Raw genomic sequence first — 21748 nt, 5'->3', positions numbered from 1 at the left:
TGCGAGGTGGAAACGAGACCCTTGCGGCGATCATCCTCGAGACGTCCCTTCCCTTTTTCCCTGGTCGGGGGATGCAACAAAACATTGTTCACCGCACACACTCCCATCCAAGCCCGTAGACCGTCGCGCAGGCTCGCTCTCCGTCGCTGCACCCTCCAGTGCCAGGTCGTGTGCTGCTTTGGTCTTTGCGACTTCGCCCGCCTGCCGTGCAGGGAGCATCTGGGGGCGTTTAAAGGAGCTGGGAATCCCGCTTTCTTCTAGAAGTCTTACCCCAGAGCCATGCAAGGCCCCGCGCCACGACTGCCTCAGCAAGCCCGACTCTAGCTGTCCTTCCTTCCTGATTTCCCTTTTCGCGTAAGTCTTCTTTCCTCTTTCCTTCACAACAACCTTCCCTTTCCAACCATGGCGCCACGTCGCCCCGGCTTTTTCCAACAGGTCGAGCATGGAAAGCACCCTCCGCCGACAATCGCCAGACTAACCATGCCTTCAGTTCCCAACCCCCGTCCCGCCAGAGCCAAGTCCTTTTCCTCTCGCGCCACCGAGCCGAGCCCGCTTTCCCATCGCATCTCCTCCAGCTTACCGCCCGCACCCCCGTCCTCGCCCGACCCGTCCAGCTGGGGCGCAGCCCTTGTCATCCTCGCTTCACCTGAGCTTCCGCCGCCGCATCTCCGCTCCGACAAGTCGCCGTCCCTGCCCGACGATTGGAAGCTCCCCGATTCCGCCTGTTCGCTCAAGCGCCGCAACGCCCGTCGCGCCCGTGAACGAGCCATGGCCAATTCGCTGCTCAACCCCCGCACCGCCAGTTCCAAGGCCAGGGCTATCCAAGAGGCCCAAGAGGCGCAGAGGGTGGTCGAAGACCGCGCCGCGCGAAGTGGAACGGCCGCGCCGCCCTATGATTTTCTCGAGTTGATCGGCAAAGGCAGTTTTGGTCGAGTCTACAAAGGGTAATGCCACCTCATTGAGCTTCTGTTCAGCCGATATTCAAACCACGCTGACTTGGTCCTCTTCAAGCAAAAACCGCGAGACCAATGGCGTCATCGCCATCAAGATTCTCGAAGTAGACAAGGCCGACTACCTGGAGGCTTACGACCGCAGAGATGACGCTGTCAACAACTTTTTAAAAGAGACCAACATCCTCCGAACCCTAAAAGACAGCGGAGCAAAAAACGTCAATTTGTTGCATGACACCTTCAGTGTTCACTCTACACTTTGGATTGTCAGTGACTATTGCCCTGGTGGCAGTGTCAGGACCTTGTGCCGTGCGAACCCAAACCCGCTCCCCAACAGACCAGGCCCTCTTGAGGAGAAATTCATCATTCCCATCGCAAGAGAACTGGCTGTCGCCCTTGAAAGTGTTCATCAAGCGGGTATTGTCCATCGCGACCTGAAATGTTTGTGTGCCCTCGATCGGCATTTTTTTGGTCGAGCTGACAATGTAATCAAAAACAGGCGCGAACGTTCTCATCAGAGAAGATGGCTGTGTACAGCTATGTGATTTTGGTGTTGCCGGTGTCCTGCAAAGTAACTACGACAGGAGGGCGACCATCATTGGCACGCCCCATTGGATGCCCCCTGAGATGATCCGCGAGGACATTGGAACCGGATATGGTTTCGAAATTGATGTTTGGGAGTATGGTTGCACAATCTATGAGATGGCCACTGGAGTGCCTCCAAATGCCACTACCGCAGTAGCGGATCTTATGTTGAGGACAGAAGCGCCACGCTTGGATAGCAAGAGCCACTCCCAGGAATTGGCAGACTTTATCGCTTTCTGCCTAAAGTCCAGTCCAGAGGAACGGCCGTCAGCGCAAGAAGTCCTTGACCATCCATATCTTGCTGGATCCGAAGAAGAATACCCGACAGAAAGTCTCACTGCACTGATAGAGCGATTCAAGGAGTGGGAGTCACGCGGCGGTAACAGGTCGTCTCTATGGCATGAAGGAGGTGCTGCAACTATGGATCCGTTGAACCCTCAATCTCAGACGGAAGACGACTGGGTATTCAGCACCACTGCAGACTTTGACAGGAAGTTCGAGCAACAAAGAGGGTCCGCGAACGATCCTTCCACAGAGAATGGTTCAGCCACTGAAGACAAGCCTGCCGGTCCAGGAGGCCGCAGACGTAACTTCGCACTCCAACAAAAGGCGATGAAGGAGAACCAAGTCAGGCGCGGTGGTGAAGCTATGGAGAGGCTCTTCAATCCGGATGGACCAGACTATCAGTACAATGGACGGTACGAACCTTTTCAGCAAATTTCGCCCCGTCAGCTTCAAAACGCCCCGGACCGTTCCTCGAATGCCTCGGACCTTGCGCTTCGCAACTATGGAGGTGATCGTGCCTCCAACCGCGTCACAATGATCGACCTAGATGATGGCATGGTTGTTGTACCAGATATGGATGCTGCACCAACCATAAGAGCCAGCAGGTTCAATTTGAGGATGTACGAGGAGGAAGAAGACGATTATCCATATCAGCCAAACCGAGGCTCAAAGCGTGCCACAAAGGACTGGAAGTTCCCTATGGCAGCGGATCCGGAACCTGAAAAATCGCAATCGAACCGTAAAACAATGGAGTGGACCTTCGCACAGGCGAATCGCAAAACCATGGAATGGAGTTTCGCATCCTCCATGGCTGAGATGACTGGCGATGGCAACCAAGACTTCCGCAACAGCAAGATTGCTCAGCGTCGTCTTACAAAGGACCAGCCGGCACCTTCGAACATGGACCCTAATGATGATCGCCGAAGCTTCCTTCCTGGCTTTTCATTCCCAATGGGCCCGGTCGATGAAGAGGACTATCCTGTCCCTGTCGCGAGAGCCTCTTTGCAGCCTTCTCCACCTCTAGGCGCCGCGTTCCGTCCTCAACTGAAGCACGCTGCTACTCAGCCTATCGGTAATTTCGACGATTTCTATGTCAGCCAGTCTGCGCCTGAATCGCCGAACCGGGGCTCTATGATTGACCTCGATTTTGCTGACGTTACTCTCGGCCCTCGTCCTGCTACCTCTGCCACGGATTACCCCGAGCCCATCAAAAGCCCTGAAGCTCCAGCTCAGGTCACGGATTCTTTCGACCTTGAGGATCAGGCACAACTGTCGAAGAGCAACAACAGGGCTTCGTATCATCAGAAGTCGCAATCGGCTCCTCACCACCGCGTGTCCCTCTTGCAGGCCCAGAAAGACGACGGCTATAATCAAGGCTATGTCTCCGACAATGGATCAGCATTGCAAGCACGTGATCGTCTCTCGAAGATGTTGGGTGAGCCGAGCGACGCACCGGTCATAACAGAGTCCGACTTGTCGGTTTCCAATTCAGGCCAAGGCGACTTCCCGGATGGCCCCACCGAAATCCTCGCTGATCCCACAAGAGTCGTCGATGCAACAATCAGGGCCTCTCGTCATGGTTTCAATGTTGGGACGACACCGGCCCCCCAACATTACATCCCATATAATTACCACCTGGACGACACACCTCCCTCAACGAGCGGAGGATCCTTTTCAAGCAGCAATTTTGCCTCTCCTGATACTGCTGCTCTGGTTGCGAATGAGCAGCTAACTCAACTCACGACGCCCCGCACTTCTGTCGCTACGTATTCTCCGCGGAGCGCCATCAGTAACTTTACGCAACAATCGTACGACTTGAACGGTGATGGTATTCCTTTGAGGAAGCCGCAATTCACGATGCAAGCGGCCCGTCCTATCCCGCCTCATCCGGATGCGCTCGAGGTCGACGCTGATCCTCGCCTGATGGCCAACGAAGCGAGCAAAGCTGCCCAGCAGCACCTCTTGTACTTGAAGACTTTGCAGCGTACTCTCAAGATGTGCGGGTCGCAAGCTCAGGCACGTCGTGCGGGCCGCAAAGCTCGTATGAACGGCAGCGGCGACAGTGGGCTTGCTGCGAGCAGCGTCGAAAGCAGTGACGTTGAGAGCACCAACACTGGAGGCACTGTCCGACGCGTCACGAGACGCGCCGAGAGCGCCATGGAGTAAACCTGTTGATGAATGAACGAGCATCTGAACAACGCTTGTGTAGCAAGTCGCCGTCAAATACCCCTCTTTTCGAAGTGTTGAAAACTAGCCGTCATGGACGACGGCCTGAGACACAACACCGCAAGCTCTGCGTCTTCGCTTTCCTTTGCTTTTACCTTGCTTTGAGCATAGCCGATGGTGTTTTATGGTAAGACGCATCTAGGGTGCGGGCCATGTCTTTCGTTTTCGACATATTCCGGTCCGTCCTTGGATTGCTTGCTTTGATTTTTTGGACACGCATGATGATGGCGCAAAACTGCGAGCGAGAGCGCGAGCGCAACAACAAAACAGTACAGTACACACAGAGAGAGACAGCTACTACACATAAAACACACTGATACTTGGTGGGGCGGATGGCGGCTGTTTTGATCTTCACATTTCTTTTTTTGTTACTTTTTTCCTCGTTTTTTTGCTGGAAAACCGCGGAGATACCTCACACTTTCCCTTTCTTGCACACTGCATTGCACATTGCTTGTTGTTGTTGCTGCTGTTTGCTTTTCCTTACGTACTTAGTCGTCGTTGTTGGTCGTTCTCTGCTGCTTACTTGCTTGGCTCTCCTCTCTACATAACACATTCCCGTGTCTCTTGCTTGCTTGGGCGAGACGCGCGCGCACGCACATACGTACATACGCCGACGGTGTCTCCCGCGAGGGTCGGCGAAAAGCCTGTCTGGCTGTCGATAGATTTCCTTTTTTTCTCATTCTCTCTCTTTCTTGTTCCTTTCCTTTTTGCGTTTGGTCTTCGACGACGATGATGACAACGAAATACGATGGCGCCGCGCGTCTGTCGTCGTTTGTTGTTGTGCGAGCTACCTAGGACGGCTGCTTGTGAGAGAGGCGGTCGGGTTGCTAGCTGCTAGCTGCTGCCGTTGTCGTCGGAGTGCCTGCTTTTCTACTTACTTAGTCACTTATACTTGCTTGCTTTTTTGCAGTTTGCGTTATGATGGCACGGGTACGGAACTAGATAAAAAGAAATTGACAGTGTTTAGTATCTATCTACGCAGATGCTTTTTTGAGCGTGTGTATGTGTGTGGGTGAGAGGTGAGGGTGGACTGTGTGAGTGCGAGAGTGTGGCGCGGCGGGAGTGTGAGTGGTGTTGGGGAGGGGTAGATAGGTTGCCGTTGTTGGGGCTGTGGGCTGCGGGCTGCGTGGGGCACCACCACCCACCCACGCACCCACCACTGTTATGTACACGTACAGTGGCTGCCGGCGACGGGCGTTGCGCGCGCGCGGGGGACGGACGAACGGACATTGTTCTCCATTTGTCTCGCGAGTCTCGTCTATCCGTCCATCCATCCATTCATTCATTCATTCAGCTATCAATCAATCCCGTCCGTTCGTGGGCGCTGCCACCAACACTACACAACACTACACAACACAACACTACACTACACAACACAACACTACACTACACAACACTACACTACACAACACTGCCACCAACACAGCCACCAACACAGCCACCAACTGAACTGCGGACGCTACGCTGACAGGACACTGAATCACACGGCGCGGTACGGAATGACACGGCTGGGTTGGGTACGACGCTACGTACATACATGGCACGGCTGGCACGGCTGCCACGCACGCACGCACGCACGCACGCACTGCGCGGGGGTGAACGAGTGAGCGGGTGAGTGAGCGAGTGGTGCACTGTCTGGGCTGGTCTGGTTGGGAGAGCAGGTGGTTCTGTGCGTTTGGCGGTAGCAAGAGAGACAGCAAGACATGGAGTTTGCAACTGAAGATTTGTGTTTGTTTATTTGAGTGTGTATTGTATTTATTGTATTGAGGGGGTATCTATCCAGTCCAGTCCAGTCGTTTGGGTCGTGATTCGTGAAAACGTAGATGTAGGCTGCCTTTCGCCGTTTGTCTTTCCATCCATCCATCCATCCTTCCTTCCTTCCATCCTTCTTCCATGGCTCCATCAAACAGAGTACTAGGTAAGTACCAACGACAACAACAACAACAACCGCCGAGGAGGACGATATCGAAGGAAAGAGACGACAAGCGAACGAGAAAACGATAAGGTAGAGAAAGAAAAAGACCGAAGCAAACAACACCATCCCACGCACGCACTTACACATCGCACCCAACAACACCCTCACCATCCCCTCCCCCACCACCGTCGTCACACTCGCCCTCGCCCTCCCCTTCGCCCCTCCTCGGCCGCCCATCACCCAGCACCCACTTGCCGCGGGCATCTTGCCTCACCAGCCCCTCGCGGCACAGCCACGCCTGCAACGCGCTGTCCTCGCGCCAGCGGTGGACGGGGGGGAGAAGGGCCGCATTAGCACTACCGTTACCATCACCCTCACCACCATCACCAACAGCACCACCAACAGCAGCACCACCATTATCCGCGCCCACAGAGGCGTGACCCTGGTGTTGCTGTTGCTGCTGCAACTGCAGCAGCCGCTTGCGCGCGCCCTCAAAGTGCCGGCCTACGTGCTCCATGCGCTCGTCCCAGGAGCCGGGGCCCGCGAAGCTGCGCGTGCAGAAGAGGCAGGTGCTTGCTGGGGGAGGATCGCGGAGGCGACGGTAGCACGTCTTCTGGAAGGCGGGCATGGTGGTTTCGGTTATGGTTGTTGTTGGTGTTGTTTGTGATGTTGATGTGGTGGATGTGTTGTCGGAGGAAGTAGAGGAAGAGGTGGTGGAGGTGGTGGAGGCAGTCGAGGGTTTTCGATCATGTTTATGATGCTGCTGCTGCTCCGGCGCAAAGTGCATGCGGCGCAGATGCTGGGCAAAGAGGTCTTTGCGGTTGAAGTCGTTGAAGGAGACGGTGGCGCCGCCGTCGACGCTGCTGGGGCAGAGCGCGCAGCGCCAGAAGCCCAGCCGCACGTGCTGCGTGCTGACGTGCCGCTTCCACTCGTTCTTGGACGCGAACGTCGCCGCGCACGAGTAGCCGGCTAGCGGGCAGGGGAAGGGGCGCGGCGCGTCGGCCGTGGCGGCGGCGGCGTTGCTGTTGTTGGTTGATGAGGATGAGGAGGAAGAAGAGGAGGCCGTTGCCTTGGCTCGCTTTCCGGCTCCATTGCTGCGCGTGCCTGTCATGCTGCCCTGCTTGTTGCGTGCTGCTCCTACTGCTGCTGCTGCTTTGGTCCGCTTGGATGAACTCCGCGAACTCATGCTAGATTGGGAGACGCGTCGGCGGCGCTTAGAGCCCGACAAGCCAGGCTCGTAGTCCGAGTCGGCGGGGTCCTCGAGCTTGACCTCAAGGGGCTGCACCGACTCAGCGCGGATCGGGTCGAGCAAGTCGTCGTCGTCGTCCTGGACGCGCTGGCAACGGCGGTGGTCATCCGCGCTCATCTTGGCGGCGGCGTGGTAGTGGAGCGGCTCCTGCTCGCCGTAGGCGCCGTACTCGAGCTTGACCTCGGCGGCGTCCTCGCCCTCGAGCGGGTTTTCCGGCTCCTCGGCCGGCGACGGGTACTGTTGGATTTCGCGGAGGGCGCAGGAACCGCCTCCGCCAGCGACGACGGCGGCGGCGTCCATGTGGAAGGCCGAGAAGGGCGGGTAGTAGGCTGTGGTGGTGTCCTGCGCCGAGCCGTACTCGGGGCTGCCCGAGGACTGGGGAGGGCTAGGGTGGCCGCCGTGCACGTCGGCGCGCGGGTACTGGCAGTGGCCGGTGCTACTGACGCTGCTGATGCTGCTGCTGCTGCCGCTCGAGACCGACCAGCTCGAGCGGTGGGTGTCCGGGGAGCCGTAGCGGGCGCAACCACGACCCTCCGGGAAGGGCCAGGGCGCCTGCGGCTCGTACTGCTGCTGCGCGCTGAACTGAAAGGGGCGCGGCAAGCGCGTGCTCCTGCTGCTGTTGTCCAGCTGAAACAGTGAGGCGCTGATGGGCAGCTCGGGCCCGGCCAGGAAGCGCTGCATGGTTGACAAATCCCGTGCGGGGGTGTAGGTGGCTTCCACCATCGCTTCCGAGCCGAAGACCTCTGCCATCCATGGGACGTTGCGGTCGTAGGCTGGCCACGTGCCGAAGTCGTTGAACTCTCCCTCTGCGTCGAGGTTGATCTGGGGGAGATCGCCAAACGGCTGGAGAGAAACCATGGCGGGTGGATGATTTTGATTTTTTGAGTGTTGTGTATATGTGTGTGTGTGTGTGTGTGTGTGGTTTGGACAATAGACGTATAGGCTCAAGGACAATTGCGGGTAGGGGTGGGGGAGGTGTGCAATAAGAAGGCCGCGCGGAAGTGTGTCATGTGCAGAGACGACTTGGTGGAAGTGAGTAAATTTAGCTTGCCTGAGGCGGGCGTGAAGGCGTACATGCAGTCTACAGAGGATGGGGTCCAGGACTACTTATGCAGTCTTCCTTGTGAGGTTATGACGAAGGGAGGGAGGCGGAGCACGGATTCCACCTCGTAGGGCAGACAGGTAGGGCAGAGAGAGGCAGAGAGGCAGAGAGGCAGAGAGGCAGAGAAGGGAGGAAGGACTAAGATTGGGACTGGACTGGACACTGGACTGAAAGTGCTTCGCCCTCTTTCTCTAGGCCGTGACACTGCGGCCGCCTGCATGGTGAACTATTAAGGTAGAGCAGAGAGCAAGAGGCCGCCCGAGCAGAGCCGCATTCTTTTCGCTCCTTCCCTCTTGAAACCCCTGCAGGCTGACCGGTCCGTGTGTGTGTGTGGGCGCACAAAGGGAAAATCAGGATCTTCACGCGCTGCGGCTGAGACTTGGGCGGGGATTGGGGGCGACAAACGCCAAACTGCCACATGGGCGGGACGACGCAGACGAGGCAAACCAGGCAACTGATGCCTGGCTTGCCCGGGTGGCGCGCGCATAGCTTGGCCTCAGCTGATGCACTACCTGCACAAGAGTGCTATTGCGTCTACACGAGGCTCTGCTTGCCTTCCCGCCCACCACATTCGCCAGCACCGGTCAGTCCGCGCTGGTTTTTTATGCCAATGCAGCCAATCACCCTTGGCTCAGCTTCGCCAGCAGCCGATCCTCCACACCCTCGAGAATCCAGTAGTGATCCACCACCTCCAGGTTCTCCGCCTCATTTTGGAACAGCTTGTCGGGGTCCTGGTCCGGCCCCATCATGCCAGCTGCCGGGTTGGCCATGGCCATTTGCTGCGTGACCTGATTCGCCGCTGCATCGCCTTCGTTAGCTCTCTGCCATAGATGCGCGCGCCGTTTCACCCGGCTCCATCGACTTACAGTTGTTGCTGCCAAGAATGAAATTGTACACGGGCTGCAGCCCGAAAAGCGTGAGAAAGTACCACGACAAACTCGACACCCATTGCACGTCGAGGTCGCGCGTCCCCACGCCACTCTGCAGCATCGACTTGAACTGCGGGGTCAATGGGAAGGGCAGCTTCACTGCTCTCAGGAAATGGTCGTGTCAGCGAATCGCGCCCTTTCCCCGCCTCTCCGACGATGACTGGCGTGGGAGGGAGCACTCACGTATGACAAACCCGGAGAAGAAGGCGTTGATCCAGCCCATAATCAGCGTCTGCGGGACCATCATAGCCACATTGCCCTTCATTGCGCCCATCATGCCCTCCATCATGGCGGGGTCCGTCATCGGGTTAGGGCGCGGCTTGCCTCTGGCCTCCGGGTCCGCGAGGAAGACGCCATCCTTGAAGGCCGACACGAGATAGGATTTACGGCTCTGGAACGACGAGGGCGAGATGACGTTGGAGTTGTTGCGCAGGTTGACGCCGCGCACGAGACAGCGCTGCTGGCGGAGCTGGGGCAGCGCCTGCGCCTTGGGCGTGCTCTGCAGGAGCACCATCGCGTAGTGACGGAGGACGCCGGTCAGGACCTGGACATGTCAGGACGGAGGCTATGGGGACGCGGATGCAGCTGCGATTCGCACCATGACGACGGTAATGGGGAACAGTATCCACCAACTGCGGACGAGGTCAGCTGCTTGCTCGGTCTGAGGGGGGCGCGTGTGCGCGGGGCGCCGCACAATAGCGAGGGATCCCTATGGATCGTCTGGGCCACTGGTTGCGCCATGATTGCGGGCGGGGGATCGATCGATGGCTGGGCGATGGAGATGCTTGAGGCGTGGTGGAGAGAAACGGGCACGGCTTCCATAGACTGGATGGCCATGGCTCAGGCTCGGAGGGTGACAGGGATCGTCAGCTACCTAAGCTTTGAGAGAACACCTATCGATCTACCGCCCGGCGCCCTCGAAATCTACAACCCCACAGCAGCGCAGAAGCAAGCAAGCCCTCGAGCAAACCATGTCGGGCCAGACGAGAATCGCCGTCCACTCTCTCCCGGGTGCGTCTCTTCTACATGGCATGGCCGCCAGCGCTAACCCGCCGCCTCTCGCAGACCTCAAGAACACGACCGACGATGCGCTGCCCAACTACATCAACTCGCTCAAGTTCCGCCAGTCGCACACGCACGCCGACGTGCGCTTGGCCCTGGGCTACACCGCCGTGCTGATCGCCGGCGTCCTCTTCTACTTCGACTGGACCCGCGGCTGGGACCTCACCAAGCCCTACACGGCCCCGGCCGTCCTGGCCTACTTCCTGCTCAATGGCGCCTTTATGTACTGGACCTACTTTGTCGAGAAGGGGCTGATATACTCGGGCGAAAAGAACGGGGAAAAGGTATATATATATATATATATACACCAAGCACTACCATCACCACAACCTCCAGCCCCCACCACCACATCTCCCCCTCCTCCTCCACCTCCACAAACACTAACTTCCCCACCCACCACAGCTCCAAATCTCCTCGCACTGCGAGAAGCACATACCGATCTACAAGCTGCGAGTGCGCTTCACGTCCAGCGGCGTGTGGCAGCAAATCGACATCCAAGCGCCCTTCACGCGCTGGTTCTCCGCCGACGGCTACCTGGTCGCGCGCCCGATGCAGCAGTTCCTGGCCTCCGAGATCCCGCCCGTCGGCGCCGCCGACCCAGACGCCGTCGTCGAGGAGATTGGCCGTGGCTCCGCTGCCGGCATGCCCAAGGAGCTTAATGTCAAGGCCGATCGGGTCCAGGACGTGCTGCATCAGCTGAAGGCGCAGGCGACGGGTGCGTCGGCGGCGGGCGGGAGCGCGAGGAGGAGGGGTTGAGTTTGGGCTTGTGCTGGTTGGCGGTGCTGGGGGGAGGGGGAGAGCTGTTGTTGTTATTAGTTGCTGCTGCTGCTGCTGCTGCTGCTGCTGCGTCGAGCGAGCCATCGTTTTCAATGCTGGGCAGAGAGGGTCGTGGGATCAGTGTTTGTATTTCGACTAAACAAAAAAAGAAGAAGTACCTATGCGCGCCAATTCGGGCGCCAGCGGGCTGCCCTACAACGGGTGGTATCTACAGCGGACCATGGGCACCCCCCCCAACAATACAAAAAAACAAAAAGATACACAACGCCGCTCGCAAGTATGCCGTGCCACCGTAACAAACTCCTGTGCGCGCAATGCCGAGAAAAAGATGGAAGAAAAGCCCAAGCCATGGTCGACGCAATTTGCTGCTTGCTACATACCAATAAAGTCGTCACGAGTCGTTTAGTCGTCAGCTTCGAACATGCTGAGCATCTCCAGCTCCGTCTTGACGATGCGCTCGAACTCGTCGCGCTGGATGCCCACGGTCCGAGCGAGCCGGAACAGGCTCTTGATGTCGGTCGAAATGTGCTGCTTGATGCCCGTCTCGGCCTGCGTCTGGCGCGCGGCCTCCTGCTCCATGCGCTCGACGGAGCTGGACAGCGAGGCGGCAGATTCGGGACGGGGGTGGCTGAGCTGCTCCTCAGCGGCAGCGGCAGCGGCGGCTTCGGGAGCAGCAGCGCCGCCGTTGGCGAGCACGGGCGGCAGCGAGGAGTCGTAGCCGGCGGGCCCGATGTTGGCGGCCGCGGGCTCCGTCTGCAGCTGCTGCGTTAGCGCGTCGCCGTTCAGCGTCGACGCGCCGGTCTCAGGGCTCTCTTCGTCCGGGTCGTGCGCGTCCAGCGCGGGCTGCACCTCGGCCGCGTAGCGCGCAAAGTACTCGAGCTCCGACGCCGACGGCGGCTGCACGCTGGAGGAGCCCGGCCGCGGCGCCGGCGACTGCTTTGCCGGTGTCCTTGCCGGCGTCCTGCCCGGCGTCCGGTCGTATGCGTTCCAGTAGTCGTCGTCGCCGTCTTCGTCGTCCAGGTGCAGGTCTTGTGGCTTGTACCCTGGAATGTGCTTTTGGGCGGGCAGCTCGTTGGCGCGGAGAGCGTCCACAATGTACGTCGCCTTTGAGGCCTCGTTAGCTTCGTCCATGCTGGGGAACCACTCCGTGCCGTCCTTGAGGTCCTCGAGGGCGCGCAGCTCCGTAAGCCGCCACGCAGCACCTTCGTCCGTCGTGCTCCACAGGTATATGGGGAGCAGTCTGAATTCCTCAACCTCGAGTCGAGCCTCCAGCGTCTCCTCGTCCCGTCTCCGGTATTTGATCCCTACTTCGCCATCGATCTCGATCTCGCCAGACGAGGGGTGCGGCTCAATGGTGATGTCCTCGACAATCTTGGGGAGTTTGCTGGCACGCTGGTGGTCCCAGTTGAGGAGCGGTAGCCATGAGTCCGTGCCAGAGGTGGCCAGCAGGCTTACTCTCTGGCGAAGAATGGGCGACAGGAGAGGGAGCAGGGCTGGTGGCGGCCGCGGAGAAGCAAAGGAAGTCGGAAGGCAGGCGAGAAGCGGAGGCAGAAGAGCGTGCGGGTCTGGCGACGGGATAAATTGAACCATTTTGTTCGCTCGAGGGAAGGAAGGATGTAGGAGGTGGGAGAATGGCCTGGCTGCGGGTGTTAGTTGCTGGGTTGCACGTATGGTCTGGTGGAGATTGTCACATGCAGTTTCGAGTAAACGTTGCGGAGCGCTTCTTCTTCGGCGGAGTTGTTGGAGCGAGGATCAAGAGGGCGGGAGGAGAGGCGCTCGAGGATATCGAAGGAAAGTAAGAGCGCGCCCGCCCCAAGAAATAGGGAATGCGACGCGGTAAGTCGAGGAGCCAGGAGCTAGCTAGCTGCTAACCAGACCCCTCCGGATCCTTTCGCCCGCGAACCAGCGGGACTGATGCGCGCCATGCCGCAGGCCGAGTCTCCGCCGGCGGGGTCTCGTGTGTGGAGAAGCAGCGTCGACCCTATCTCCCGACGCGTATTCCTATTGACAGTTGTTTGGACTGGAAGAGTACGGCGGGCGGGAGGAAGGGTGTAAGGGGCGTGGGGTGGTGCATGTACAGTAACTAGGTAGGTTAGATGGCATATTCCGCAAGTTTCCCTTCTTTGCGGCACAGCTATCATATCTCGTGTTTCCGTAGGCGCGCGCGTCTCCCCCTTCGATCCATCCGAGGCTTCCGCCTCCGCGTTTCCGCCTCAGGCATGCCGCCTCTCGGAGCCAAGGAGCCAAGGAGCCACGGAGCAAGTTTAAAGAGCCTCATCAGCCGGTGGGGAAACTAGCCGTGGCTTGGACATTGCAAGCAACAAGTGAAGCACTCAGCCACCGCACAGCTCGCGCCCGGTCAGATCAAATCTGCCTGGTATTCCCCTACTCCCCGCGGCGTGTACGAGATAGAGGCCCAGAACTAGTTATGTTGGCCATGCCTCGTGGTCAGCCTCGCCCGCTGCGCCCGTGCTTGCCACACCTCTCTAGCGAGTGTCACATTCCCCGATGATGTCCTGATCCTTGCTGTACCCGCCAGTGGTGCCTGACCATCCCCCACCTGCTGCGGCTGAGCTCCCTACAAACAATTGCGCCAATCGCCTGTCCTGCGGGAAGCGCCCGCAGCAGCAATGAAAGAAGCATAGCTCCGCTACCCGTCAGCTTCTCTACCCATCCCACGCTTCCTTCTTCTCTGTGCTCGTCCCTTGACTTCGTTGCTTGCGCCTACGTACTAAACCCCTCGCAAGCTCCCCACCTGCCGCGCGGCACAGTCTTCGCCATCCGAAAGCAATCGCATGGTCGCGGCCGTGCCTTGCGTGGACTCTGATCCCATTCCGCATAATGTCTGCCGTCGACGCCATGGTCCCGCCCTATCATGACAATGCGCATCCTCACGACATGTTCGACTTCGACTTCACCACCTCTCACGACGACTTCGGCTTAGCCGAGCATGCCTACCACTCCCAGCATCATCAGCGCAAGCCCGCCGAGACGACTCGTTCGCGCCATCCGTCGACCGAGGATATGAGGCCAGCCTTGTCCGTGCCGGACCACCAGGACCCTTCAACCTTACAGCCACCAACGCAGTCGCATTCATATCTGACTGGGCCTGCTAATTCCTACCAAGATGCTCAAACCGTCCAAGCATCCTTTACCTCGCCCGGCGACAGCGCTTCGCCATCGTTATCCTTCCGCGATCAACTAACCCCGGATCCGTATCTTTCGGATCCCAACTACACCGACTACAGCCAACTGCCGACACCGAATTTCCCTCAGCTATTCGAGCCCCAGCTTGACGATGACATCAACTCCCTGGCCCCAGGCAGCTTTAGCGCCTCTTTGCCAGATTATTCTGCCACTACTGCCACCACTGCCACCTTGACGCCGTTTGACAGCAACCCAAAACCCTCGAGCGGTGGATTACGTGCTCCTATCTTTGGCGCATCACATCTCATGTCCCCAAGCCCGACAAGCCGAGACAGCCCTGCTTCCAGCAATGAAGCTCTAGTGGATCCCTCCGTCTTCGCGAATCCTTTGCCGATCAGTGACGCAGTTCCTGGATCGCTGCCCTCTGGTCAGTTTGGCAAACCACTGGACCAACCATTCAAGATTGAGCAGCAACGCAGCCCTGCTCTTACCGGGACTCCGGGAGATTCGCGCTTTGATCAGGGCCATAGCTTACAAACCCATTTTGTAAGCCCGATTGTCACGATCGAGCATTGTAGCCGAGACGAACCCTCTGGCCACGATGATATGAGCCGTACTTGGAGTAGGAGAAGCAACGACAGCCGGAGGTCTGGTACACACTTGTCGCCATTTGACCAGGAATTTCTGTCTGAAGACGAACATGAGCATCAAACCCACTCGATGTCGCTGCCCATAAGAGGTGCCGTAGCACAGCGTGGCGAGGACGGCAAGTGGATCTCTACAAACGTATCTGGCCAGAGTGGAATCAGCCCGGATGCCAGAAGCGATATGAATGCAGGAGAGATTCCAACTCTCGACGAACTTGAACAGAGGCGCTTGGTTGACGAAAAGAATCGCGACGTGAAGGACTGGGTCAGCCATGTGACGAGCGACGGCGACCCTAGCAGTATGCGTCGTAGACGGAGGTCAAAGAGCGCGAATGCCGTTCTGGCTCGCCAAACCAACAACCTTGGTGTTCGGATTCCCAACGATCCTAGGATCCCAGGGCCTGGCGCATTCGTCCAGGTCGAGAGCGAGGATGAAGGGTCAGAATTCGAAGATTTTGAGCAGTCAGATAATGACAGCGATGGCTCTCGATCACCCCCGGCTAGCCGATCAATCGCCCGAACCTCTGAACAGAACCCATACTTCCCTGCTCTGTCTGAGGTTCCAGAAAGTAACCCCATGCCGCCTCGACCATGGAAAGACCCACAGTACTTGCCTGCACCTCCAGGGATTTCTCAGCCTCCAACTTCAAACGCTGCGATGATGCGTTTCCGTCAACAGGCTAAGGAATCTGAGACAGCCTCTATCGCGGCCACTCTTGGCTCGCTATCCCTTCGTCGCAAGAGCGAATCGGATATGGGTAGTCTATACCACGCAGGTGGCACCTCCAAGCCAGTTGAAGCTGAAGTCAGCGCAGCAAAGCTAAAAGGTAAAAGGGAAAGGAAGCCGAGTATATTGGAAAACTTCAGGAATTTCCCAAGAAGAGCAAACAGCAGTGGTCTCAAGCGCAAAGGCAGCCAGCCGCCGCAACCACCATCCGCCTTTGCCTCGCCTCCGACTTTGGCAACTGAAACCAACGTACCACCAAAGCGCAGTGGCAGCTGGGGCCGTTCAACGTCACCAAAGCCAGATACTCGGGCCACCACCTTAGCGCCTTCCGGTACCACAGGACCCGCGCCATCATCCAGTCCCATTCCTTATCTCAAGAATGTTATCCGAAGGAGTAGGAGCCGCAGCGACATCGGAAAGCAGTCGACCTTGGTGACACTCATGAGGAACCACGGCGGTCCGCCTGTTCCGTCACTGACAACCCCGTCCATGGATATAGGGTCTCATGGGCCGTCTTCGACGGGTGCAGATGCTAGCGGTGACGAAGATGACGCTGAGTTGGAGCCAGAGTCAATTAAAATGGATCTGGGAGTCCGTCCGGCTTCCATTGACCCTACACCTGACGGCTTCCGCGCGCATGCCAAGCAGTTAAACCCACGCCTTGAGCCGTTCATGGTTGAGCGCATAACGCAGGAACAAAACAGAAGATACAAGAGGCTACTTGAGCTGAAGGTCAAGCACCTCAAAAACGTCCAAGATATGAACTGCCCCTCGAAGAATTTCTGTTTATCCCTAGGTGGCAATTGGAGGTTCTTGCCGCCCCGAACAGGTACTAAGGATAACGAGCAGCAAGCCGCTACTTTTTACGTCGGCAGCTTGTCTGAAGATGGACTCGATGCGGCTGAGAGGGATACTTTGCAACCAGCCGTGTTCCCTCCTGAAATCCCATTGCCGCCTGTAAAACGCATGCCGGCTGAGTTCGAGTGCCCACTTTGCTTCAAAGTTAAGAAGTTCCAAAAGCCCTCAGACTGGACAAAACACGTCTATGAAGACGTACAGCCTTTTACTTGCACATTCCCTAATTGCACAGAACCAAAGTCGTTCAAGCGCAAGGCTGATTGGGTCCGACATGAGAACGAACGTCATCGGCAGATAGAGTTCTGGACTTGCAACCAAGAGGGTTGCCAGCACACTTGCTACCGTAAAGACAACTTCGTTCAACATCTTGTTCGCGAGCACAAGATGCCTGAACCAAAGGCTAGGACTGGTCGTGGTGTCAGCGCAGGGAAGAACGAACCGATGGATATTGTCGACCAATGTCGCCATGACACCACCAAAAAACCGTCTGAAGAGGCCTGCCGGTTCTGCGGTAACTACTGCCACACTTGGAAATATCTGACGATCCACCTTGCCAAGCATATGGAACAGATTAGCATGCCAATTTTGCCTTTGGTTGAAGACAAGCAGCTAAACGCGGATACGCTGATTAGTCCCATCGAGAATCCTCAGCACCAAAGGTCCAGAACCTCGTCTTCTGCTGCTGCTCAGCCTCACAACTCAAACAACCGACCTCAGTTCAGCCAAAATCTAACTGTAAACCCTTTCTCTGATACGACCAGTTCTGTCTATTCTTCCTTTTCCCAAGACACCCAGGGCTCGGCAGTGTCTTCGAACGTGATGCACACCTATCCACCGCCCCAGGTGCCTTACAAAGCGTCACAGCAACCTCAACAACCACAAATGAGCCAGTACCATGCTGTTGACATGACGCCGAGCTTCGCGGTCCGCTCCTACCCGGGAGCAGCACCTATTCAGCAGCCCACCGCTGGCAACAGGATGCAAAACCAAAATCAATTCATGATGAACCAGCTTGCTCCACCTCGGATCACGCCGATAATTGCACCGGTAACGGATGATGCCCAGGTCTTCCACTCGCCTATCGAAGCTCCGTCGACATATGGCAACGATCTGCCGATTAGTTGGTACACTGGGAACATTGGGATATCTCAGGACTTTGGTTCGGACGCGATGATGCCATCTACTTCAGCTCAGTACAGTCAGAGCAATGATGGGCAATACATGAACCAGTTCCAGCAGATGCCCTCGACGTATGGGAGGCGGCAGCAGCAGCAGCAGCAGCAGCAGCAACAGCAACAGCAACAACAACAACAGCAGGGCTATCACTTCTAGGGGTGTAGGGCTGTCTATCTGAAACATGAACTCTGTTGGGTCTTTAGGGTGAGAGCTTGACGTATTTCCTTTTGGGGGGAGGACAGGGTGTAATGCGGCGTTTTGTTGCTTTTTGTTGGTGCTTGTTGACGATATCCCCTTTTGGCTGGAGACGAACGTTGGGTTTGATTTAGTAACGGCCGCTGTGAGATGAAACTATTCACCTGGTTGCCATACGTAGTGACGGGGGGCCGAAGCGGGATGATCTGCCAGTTAGTAGCCCCCAGGTGAGGAAAAGAAAGATCTGGCCCCCACGGTGCGGGGACGCTGCAGGAACAAGGGCGGGCGAAAAGTTCGAGCACGGCAGGCTGAGAGCTGAAAAGCGTTCTCTGTGCCTCCGCGCGTCATCTGATGCACGGCAACTAGCGAGCATAGCCACGCCGCAGTCTGCGACATGGCCATCGCACGAATGCGAGAGAAGTAATACCAGCAGGCAACAAGGCGACCGGTTGCCTTTCAGCATTCCGCGACCCGCACCCTGGCCTTGTCCTCAGCACCTTCTTTTTCCCTTTCGTCACACCGGACGCCGTGCACGCCAGCCTACTGCAGCCCACAACCACGTCCCGCTGGAGGCCGCCCGTTCCATGAGCGGTGAAAGCCGCCCAGAGTACTAATGCCCTGGCCTTTTTGCTGCCCAGTTCCCCCAACTTACCTGCCGTCCCTTCGCCGTGCGAGGCTAATTCCGGTACCGAGGCAAGCGTCTCTCTTATTCCCCCCTCGTTTGCGTTTGCGCTGCGAGAACGTGCTTCCGATGGCGCCGCCGGGGTGTGCTTGCTTGCTTGCTTTGATCGCTGACTTGGATGCGTTGTAGAGCCGGCCATGGCGCAGAATGCCTATCATCCATATGGCTATGGCTCCGAACCAGTATGCCATGTGTCTGTTCGTGCCCGTCCTTTCTCGCGTTGACGATTTAATTAGTACTACAGTGGCAGCGTAGCCGCCCCGTCGCGCTCCTATGATCACAGCAGAAGCGGCTCTCAGGCCAGTGCGAAACACTTGGAGTCGAGCATGCAGCAGTCCATGTTGGATGGCCCCGACGCCAGAGATGCCGCGGCCAGATCGTTTGACGGCAGCTTCACCTTCCCCAGATTTGAGTCTTCGTTCCATCACGGCGACGTCAACTTTGATCCCAGCTCGCACCCATTGTTGGAAAGCCAGCGGCCATACACGCCCAGAGACATGGATGTTGGATATTCGAATCCCATAGCAAATTTCTACAACGACGCCGACGCACCCTGGAGCAGCGTCCGGGTTATAAACAACCAAGCCAAGTCGTCCGCTGCATCAACCAACCTCACCGTGCCAGCAAATTTGGATTTCATTACATACCGAGAGGCACCGCCTTCGGAGCTTTCAGATTCGGGGTATGCCTCTCAAGCCGCCGCCACGCAATCTATAATAAGCGCCGAACCCACCGATTATAATAGGGAATGTGGAGATCTGCCTTTGCACGTTAGCGGCTTCACCTTGGGTGTTGGGCCCACCAATTCGCCGCCCACCTTTGACGCCTCGCATTTTCCCCAGCAAGCGGAAGACCAAAGCGCCCGCCGAACACTGCAGCAACAACGCAAGCTCGTTTGCCCCCGCTGTTATGAGGAGGCCAAATGCCCATCAGATTTCAAGTGCGTAACTCTCTCGTTCAGAGCGCCAGTCTACTTATATATTCTCACACCAGAAAACACATGCTCAAACATGAGAAGCCGTGGAAATGTGCTCACCCAGGTTGTACCCGCAAGGACGGCTTTACTACTATCAATGATCTGGAGAGACACAAAAAAAGTGTTCATAAAATTGGGGGAATGACCAAGTCTTTTAAATGCGTTGCAGAAAGGTGTAAAACCAAAGACAAGGTATGGCCCCGTCTAGATAATTTCAAGCAACACGTGCAACGCATGCACCACGATGAAGACCTAGAAGATATGATCAGGCGGTAAGCATCACCGATCAGCTTCGTTTTACAAAAACACTAACACGCGAAGCTCTCAATGCCATGAGCAAGCCACCGATCCTTCCACGCCTCGTGCTCAACCAATCTCACCAATAGAAAACAGCTTAGCTGGCATAGATGGGAAGTCGAATGTCCCAGATATTGCCAAGCAAGACTCGCCTGACTTTGGCTTATCAAGAGACGAAGATGATGACGGTGCAAACACTACTGTTCACCAAAATGCTTTTGTCAGTGACCAGAAGACATCTAGCCAATTGGCCCAGCAACAAAGACCCTCATCACGCAACGACACAAAACATCCGGCCATGGTATCTGAGCAACTGATACATAATCAACGCTCAGCAAGCAGTTCTTCAGGGGCCTCAAGGTTGAAGGAGCTAGCAGAAGCTGCGACGGCTACTTCTGCTCCTGCTGATTCATCCTCTTCAAACTACAACGCGAAAAATGGCTTACCGACGACTCATTCCAAGACTCGTCCCAAAAGTGAAGAACCTCAAGATAAATTTCTCAACCACTTTTCTCACGCCATCGTTTCTCATATCAATAACGGCAATCCTAATGAGCCACTAGATCAGGCTGTTCTTCGGGCTCTCAGAAATTTGGATAAAACGGAGAACTTTCTTGCTCCTCGAGCCAGCCAAACTAAGGCAGACCGCGCTGGGAATGCAAATCTCAAAGGAAATGACTCCTCGCAAAGTTTTGAGGGCCCAGATGGCACTGAAGGGGTTATCACCACTGCTGAAGTTCTTCAAGGGCTCGCAGCTCTGTCCAAGCGTATCAAAAAGTCTGCGAAAAAACCACACGTGGTTAGTAGCAGTAAGACAGGCAAAGTGTCCGGCGTACAATGTGGCATCTGTGATAAGACCTTGCCTCGCACATGCGATCTCAAGTATGCTTTGTCACTGTTAGAAAATTCGACGTTCCGCTGATTGTGCCCGTAGCAAGCATATGAAACGCCACACCAAGCCTTACGGGTGCACATTCCCCAAATGCCGTAAGACATTCGGCAGCAAAAATGACTGGAAGCGGCATGAAAACTCACAGCATTTCCAGCTGGAGATGTGGCGGTGCGAACAGCCCTGCTCCGCATCGGACGCGCGCGCCAACTCGACCAAATGCGCGCTGCTCTTCTACCACAAGCCGGTGTTTCAGCAGCACCTCGAAGAGCGGCACAAGCTGGACGGAGAAGGGGTCCAGCGCGAGCTCAAGGAGCGGCGCATCGGGCGCAACGGGCAAAGCCGGTTCTGGTGCGGCTTCTGCCAGGCCATTGTGCCATTGCAGCACCGCGGGGTGCCGGCGTGGGACGAGCGCTTCGACCATATCGACAAGCACTTCAAGGACCACGCAAAGATCGCCGACTGGTGGGACATTGAGGCCAACAAGCCAAAGGGCGAGGCGTACACGCGCATGGAGAAGACGGATTTTGGCGACGAGGACCCAGACCCTCGCGCCGAGTACCATGGCCTCGCCGGCGCCGACAGTGCCAGCGACTCCGACGACCATAACGAGCCGGCCGATCTGCCGCCGCGGTCTACGTCGCCGGATCCGGCTGCCGTTGCTGTTGCCGTTACGGCCGCCGGCAACGATCACACGGGCCGGCGGAAGCGGAGGCTCGAGGACGCGGACACGACTGAACGGCCGCGCAAGTCGTCGCGCTGCGAGATCTTGTTCTATTGCGTAAGTGTAGTCCAGCACTCCATCTCTCTCCTGTCTCAGCTGCCCACTGGCTGGCTGGCGGACTGAATGAATCACGACAATAACTGACGCATTGCGCAGTGCGGTTGCCGGGAAGGCCCCTTTGCGTGGAGCCTCTACAAGAACTGCATCACATGCGACCACTCGTTCTGCGGGCGGTGCGATCGCAAGCGGCTGGATCCGTCGACGGCAACGGGCGACGAGATCGACTTTGACGTCTTTGCGGCCGGGAGGGGGCTTTAATTTGAAGTGGGTGGGTGCTGGGAGGTGGGAAG

The 21748-nt window shown here is 57.1% G+C and overlaps 7 protein-coding genes across 7 annotated transcripts; 3 read left to right on the top strand and 4 right to left on the bottom strand.

Moving 5' to 3' along the window:
- Positions 1–402: 402 nt before the first annotated feature.
- On the top strand, positions 403–3986 carry K452DRAFT_294336 (uncharacterized protein; the record flags this gene model as incomplete). The annotated part of the gene is made up of 3 exons (XM_033541690.1): positions 403–944; positions 1012–1391; positions 1450–3986. 3 exons carry the CDS (start codon positions 403–405, stop codon positions 3984–3986), a joined length of 3459 nt encoding a protein of 1152 aa, XP_033402509.1.
- Positions 3987–6451: 2465 nt separating this feature from the next.
- K452DRAFT_203728 (uncharacterized protein) lies at positions 6452–6952 on the bottom strand (the record flags this gene model as incomplete). The annotated part of the gene is made up of 1 exon (XM_033536071.1): positions 6452–6952. A coding segment is annotated over one exon (501 nt), but the record flags the coding sequence as incomplete, so codon positions are not given.
- A 1980-nt stretch (positions 6953–8932) lies between these two features.
- Positions 8933–9982, bottom strand: K452DRAFT_218404 (uncharacterized protein; the record flags this gene model as incomplete). The annotated part of the gene is made up of 5 exons (XM_033536357.1): positions 8933–9111; positions 9179–9340; positions 9425–9785; positions 9840–9873; positions 9936–9982. The coding sequence occupies 5 exons, from the start codon at positions 9980–9982 to the stop codon at positions 8933–8935; spliced, it is 783 nt and encodes a 260-aa protein (XP_033402507.1).
- Positions 9983–10212: 230 nt separating this feature from the next.
- On the top strand, positions 10213–11059 carry K452DRAFT_294333 (uncharacterized protein; the record flags this gene model as incomplete). Its single annotated transcript, XM_033541689.1, has 3 exons — positions 10213–10252; positions 10307–10587; positions 10706–11059. 3 exons carry the CDS (start codon positions 10213–10215, stop codon positions 11057–11059), a joined length of 675 nt encoding a protein of 224 aa, XP_033402506.1.
- Positions 11060–11323: 264 nt separating this feature from the next.
- On the bottom strand, positions 11324–12895 carry K452DRAFT_70988 (uncharacterized protein). The gene is made up of 2 exons (XM_033547052.1): positions 12776–12895; positions 11324–12716 (listed from the first exon to the last, which is right to left on the bottom strand). Exon 2 carries the CDS (start codon positions 12668–12670, stop codon positions 11483–11485), a length of 1188 nt encoding a protein of 395 aa, XP_033402505.1. The 5' UTR covers positions 12671–12716; positions 12776–12895; the 3' UTR covers positions 11324–11482.
- A 1638-nt stretch (positions 12896–14533) lies between these two features.
- Positions 14534–17791, top strand: K452DRAFT_218381 (uncharacterized protein; the record flags this gene model as incomplete). The annotated part of the gene is made up of 1 exon (XM_033536355.1): positions 14534–17791. One exon carries the CDS (start codon positions 14534–14536, stop codon positions 17789–17791), a length of 3258 nt encoding a protein of 1085 aa, XP_033402504.1.
- A 201-nt stretch (positions 17792–17992) lies between these two features.
- On the bottom strand, positions 17993–18745 carry K452DRAFT_70773 (uncharacterized protein). The gene has a single exon (XM_033547051.1). It carries the CDS (start codon positions 18649–18651, stop codon positions 18193–18195), a length of 459 nt encoding a protein of 152 aa, XP_033402503.1. The 5' UTR covers positions 18652–18745; the 3' UTR covers positions 17993–18192.
- Positions 18746–21748: the final 3003 nt, after the last annotated feature.

This window comes from Aplosporella prunicola (genome assembly GCF_010093885.1).
Source record: "Aplosporella prunicola CBS 121167 unplaced genomic scaffold K452scaffold_2, whole genome shotgun sequence".
Taxonomy (NCBI): Eukaryota; Fungi; Ascomycota; class Dothideomycetes; order Botryosphaeriales; family Aplosporellaceae; genus Aplosporella; species Aplosporella prunicola.
This window is presented reverse-complemented; position numbering and strand designations above follow the sequence as displayed.

What these genes read in the sequence shown, in the direction of transcription:
- K452DRAFT_70988 (XM_033547052.1), bottom strand. Translation starts at nt 12,670, where the DNA reads ATGGTTCAATTTATCCCGTCGCCAGACCCGCACGCTCTTCTGCCTCCG.
- K452DRAFT_70773 (XM_033547051.1), bottom strand. Translation starts at nt 18,651, where the DNA reads ATGGCCGGCTCTACAACGCATCCAAGTCAGCGATCAAAGCAAGCAAGC.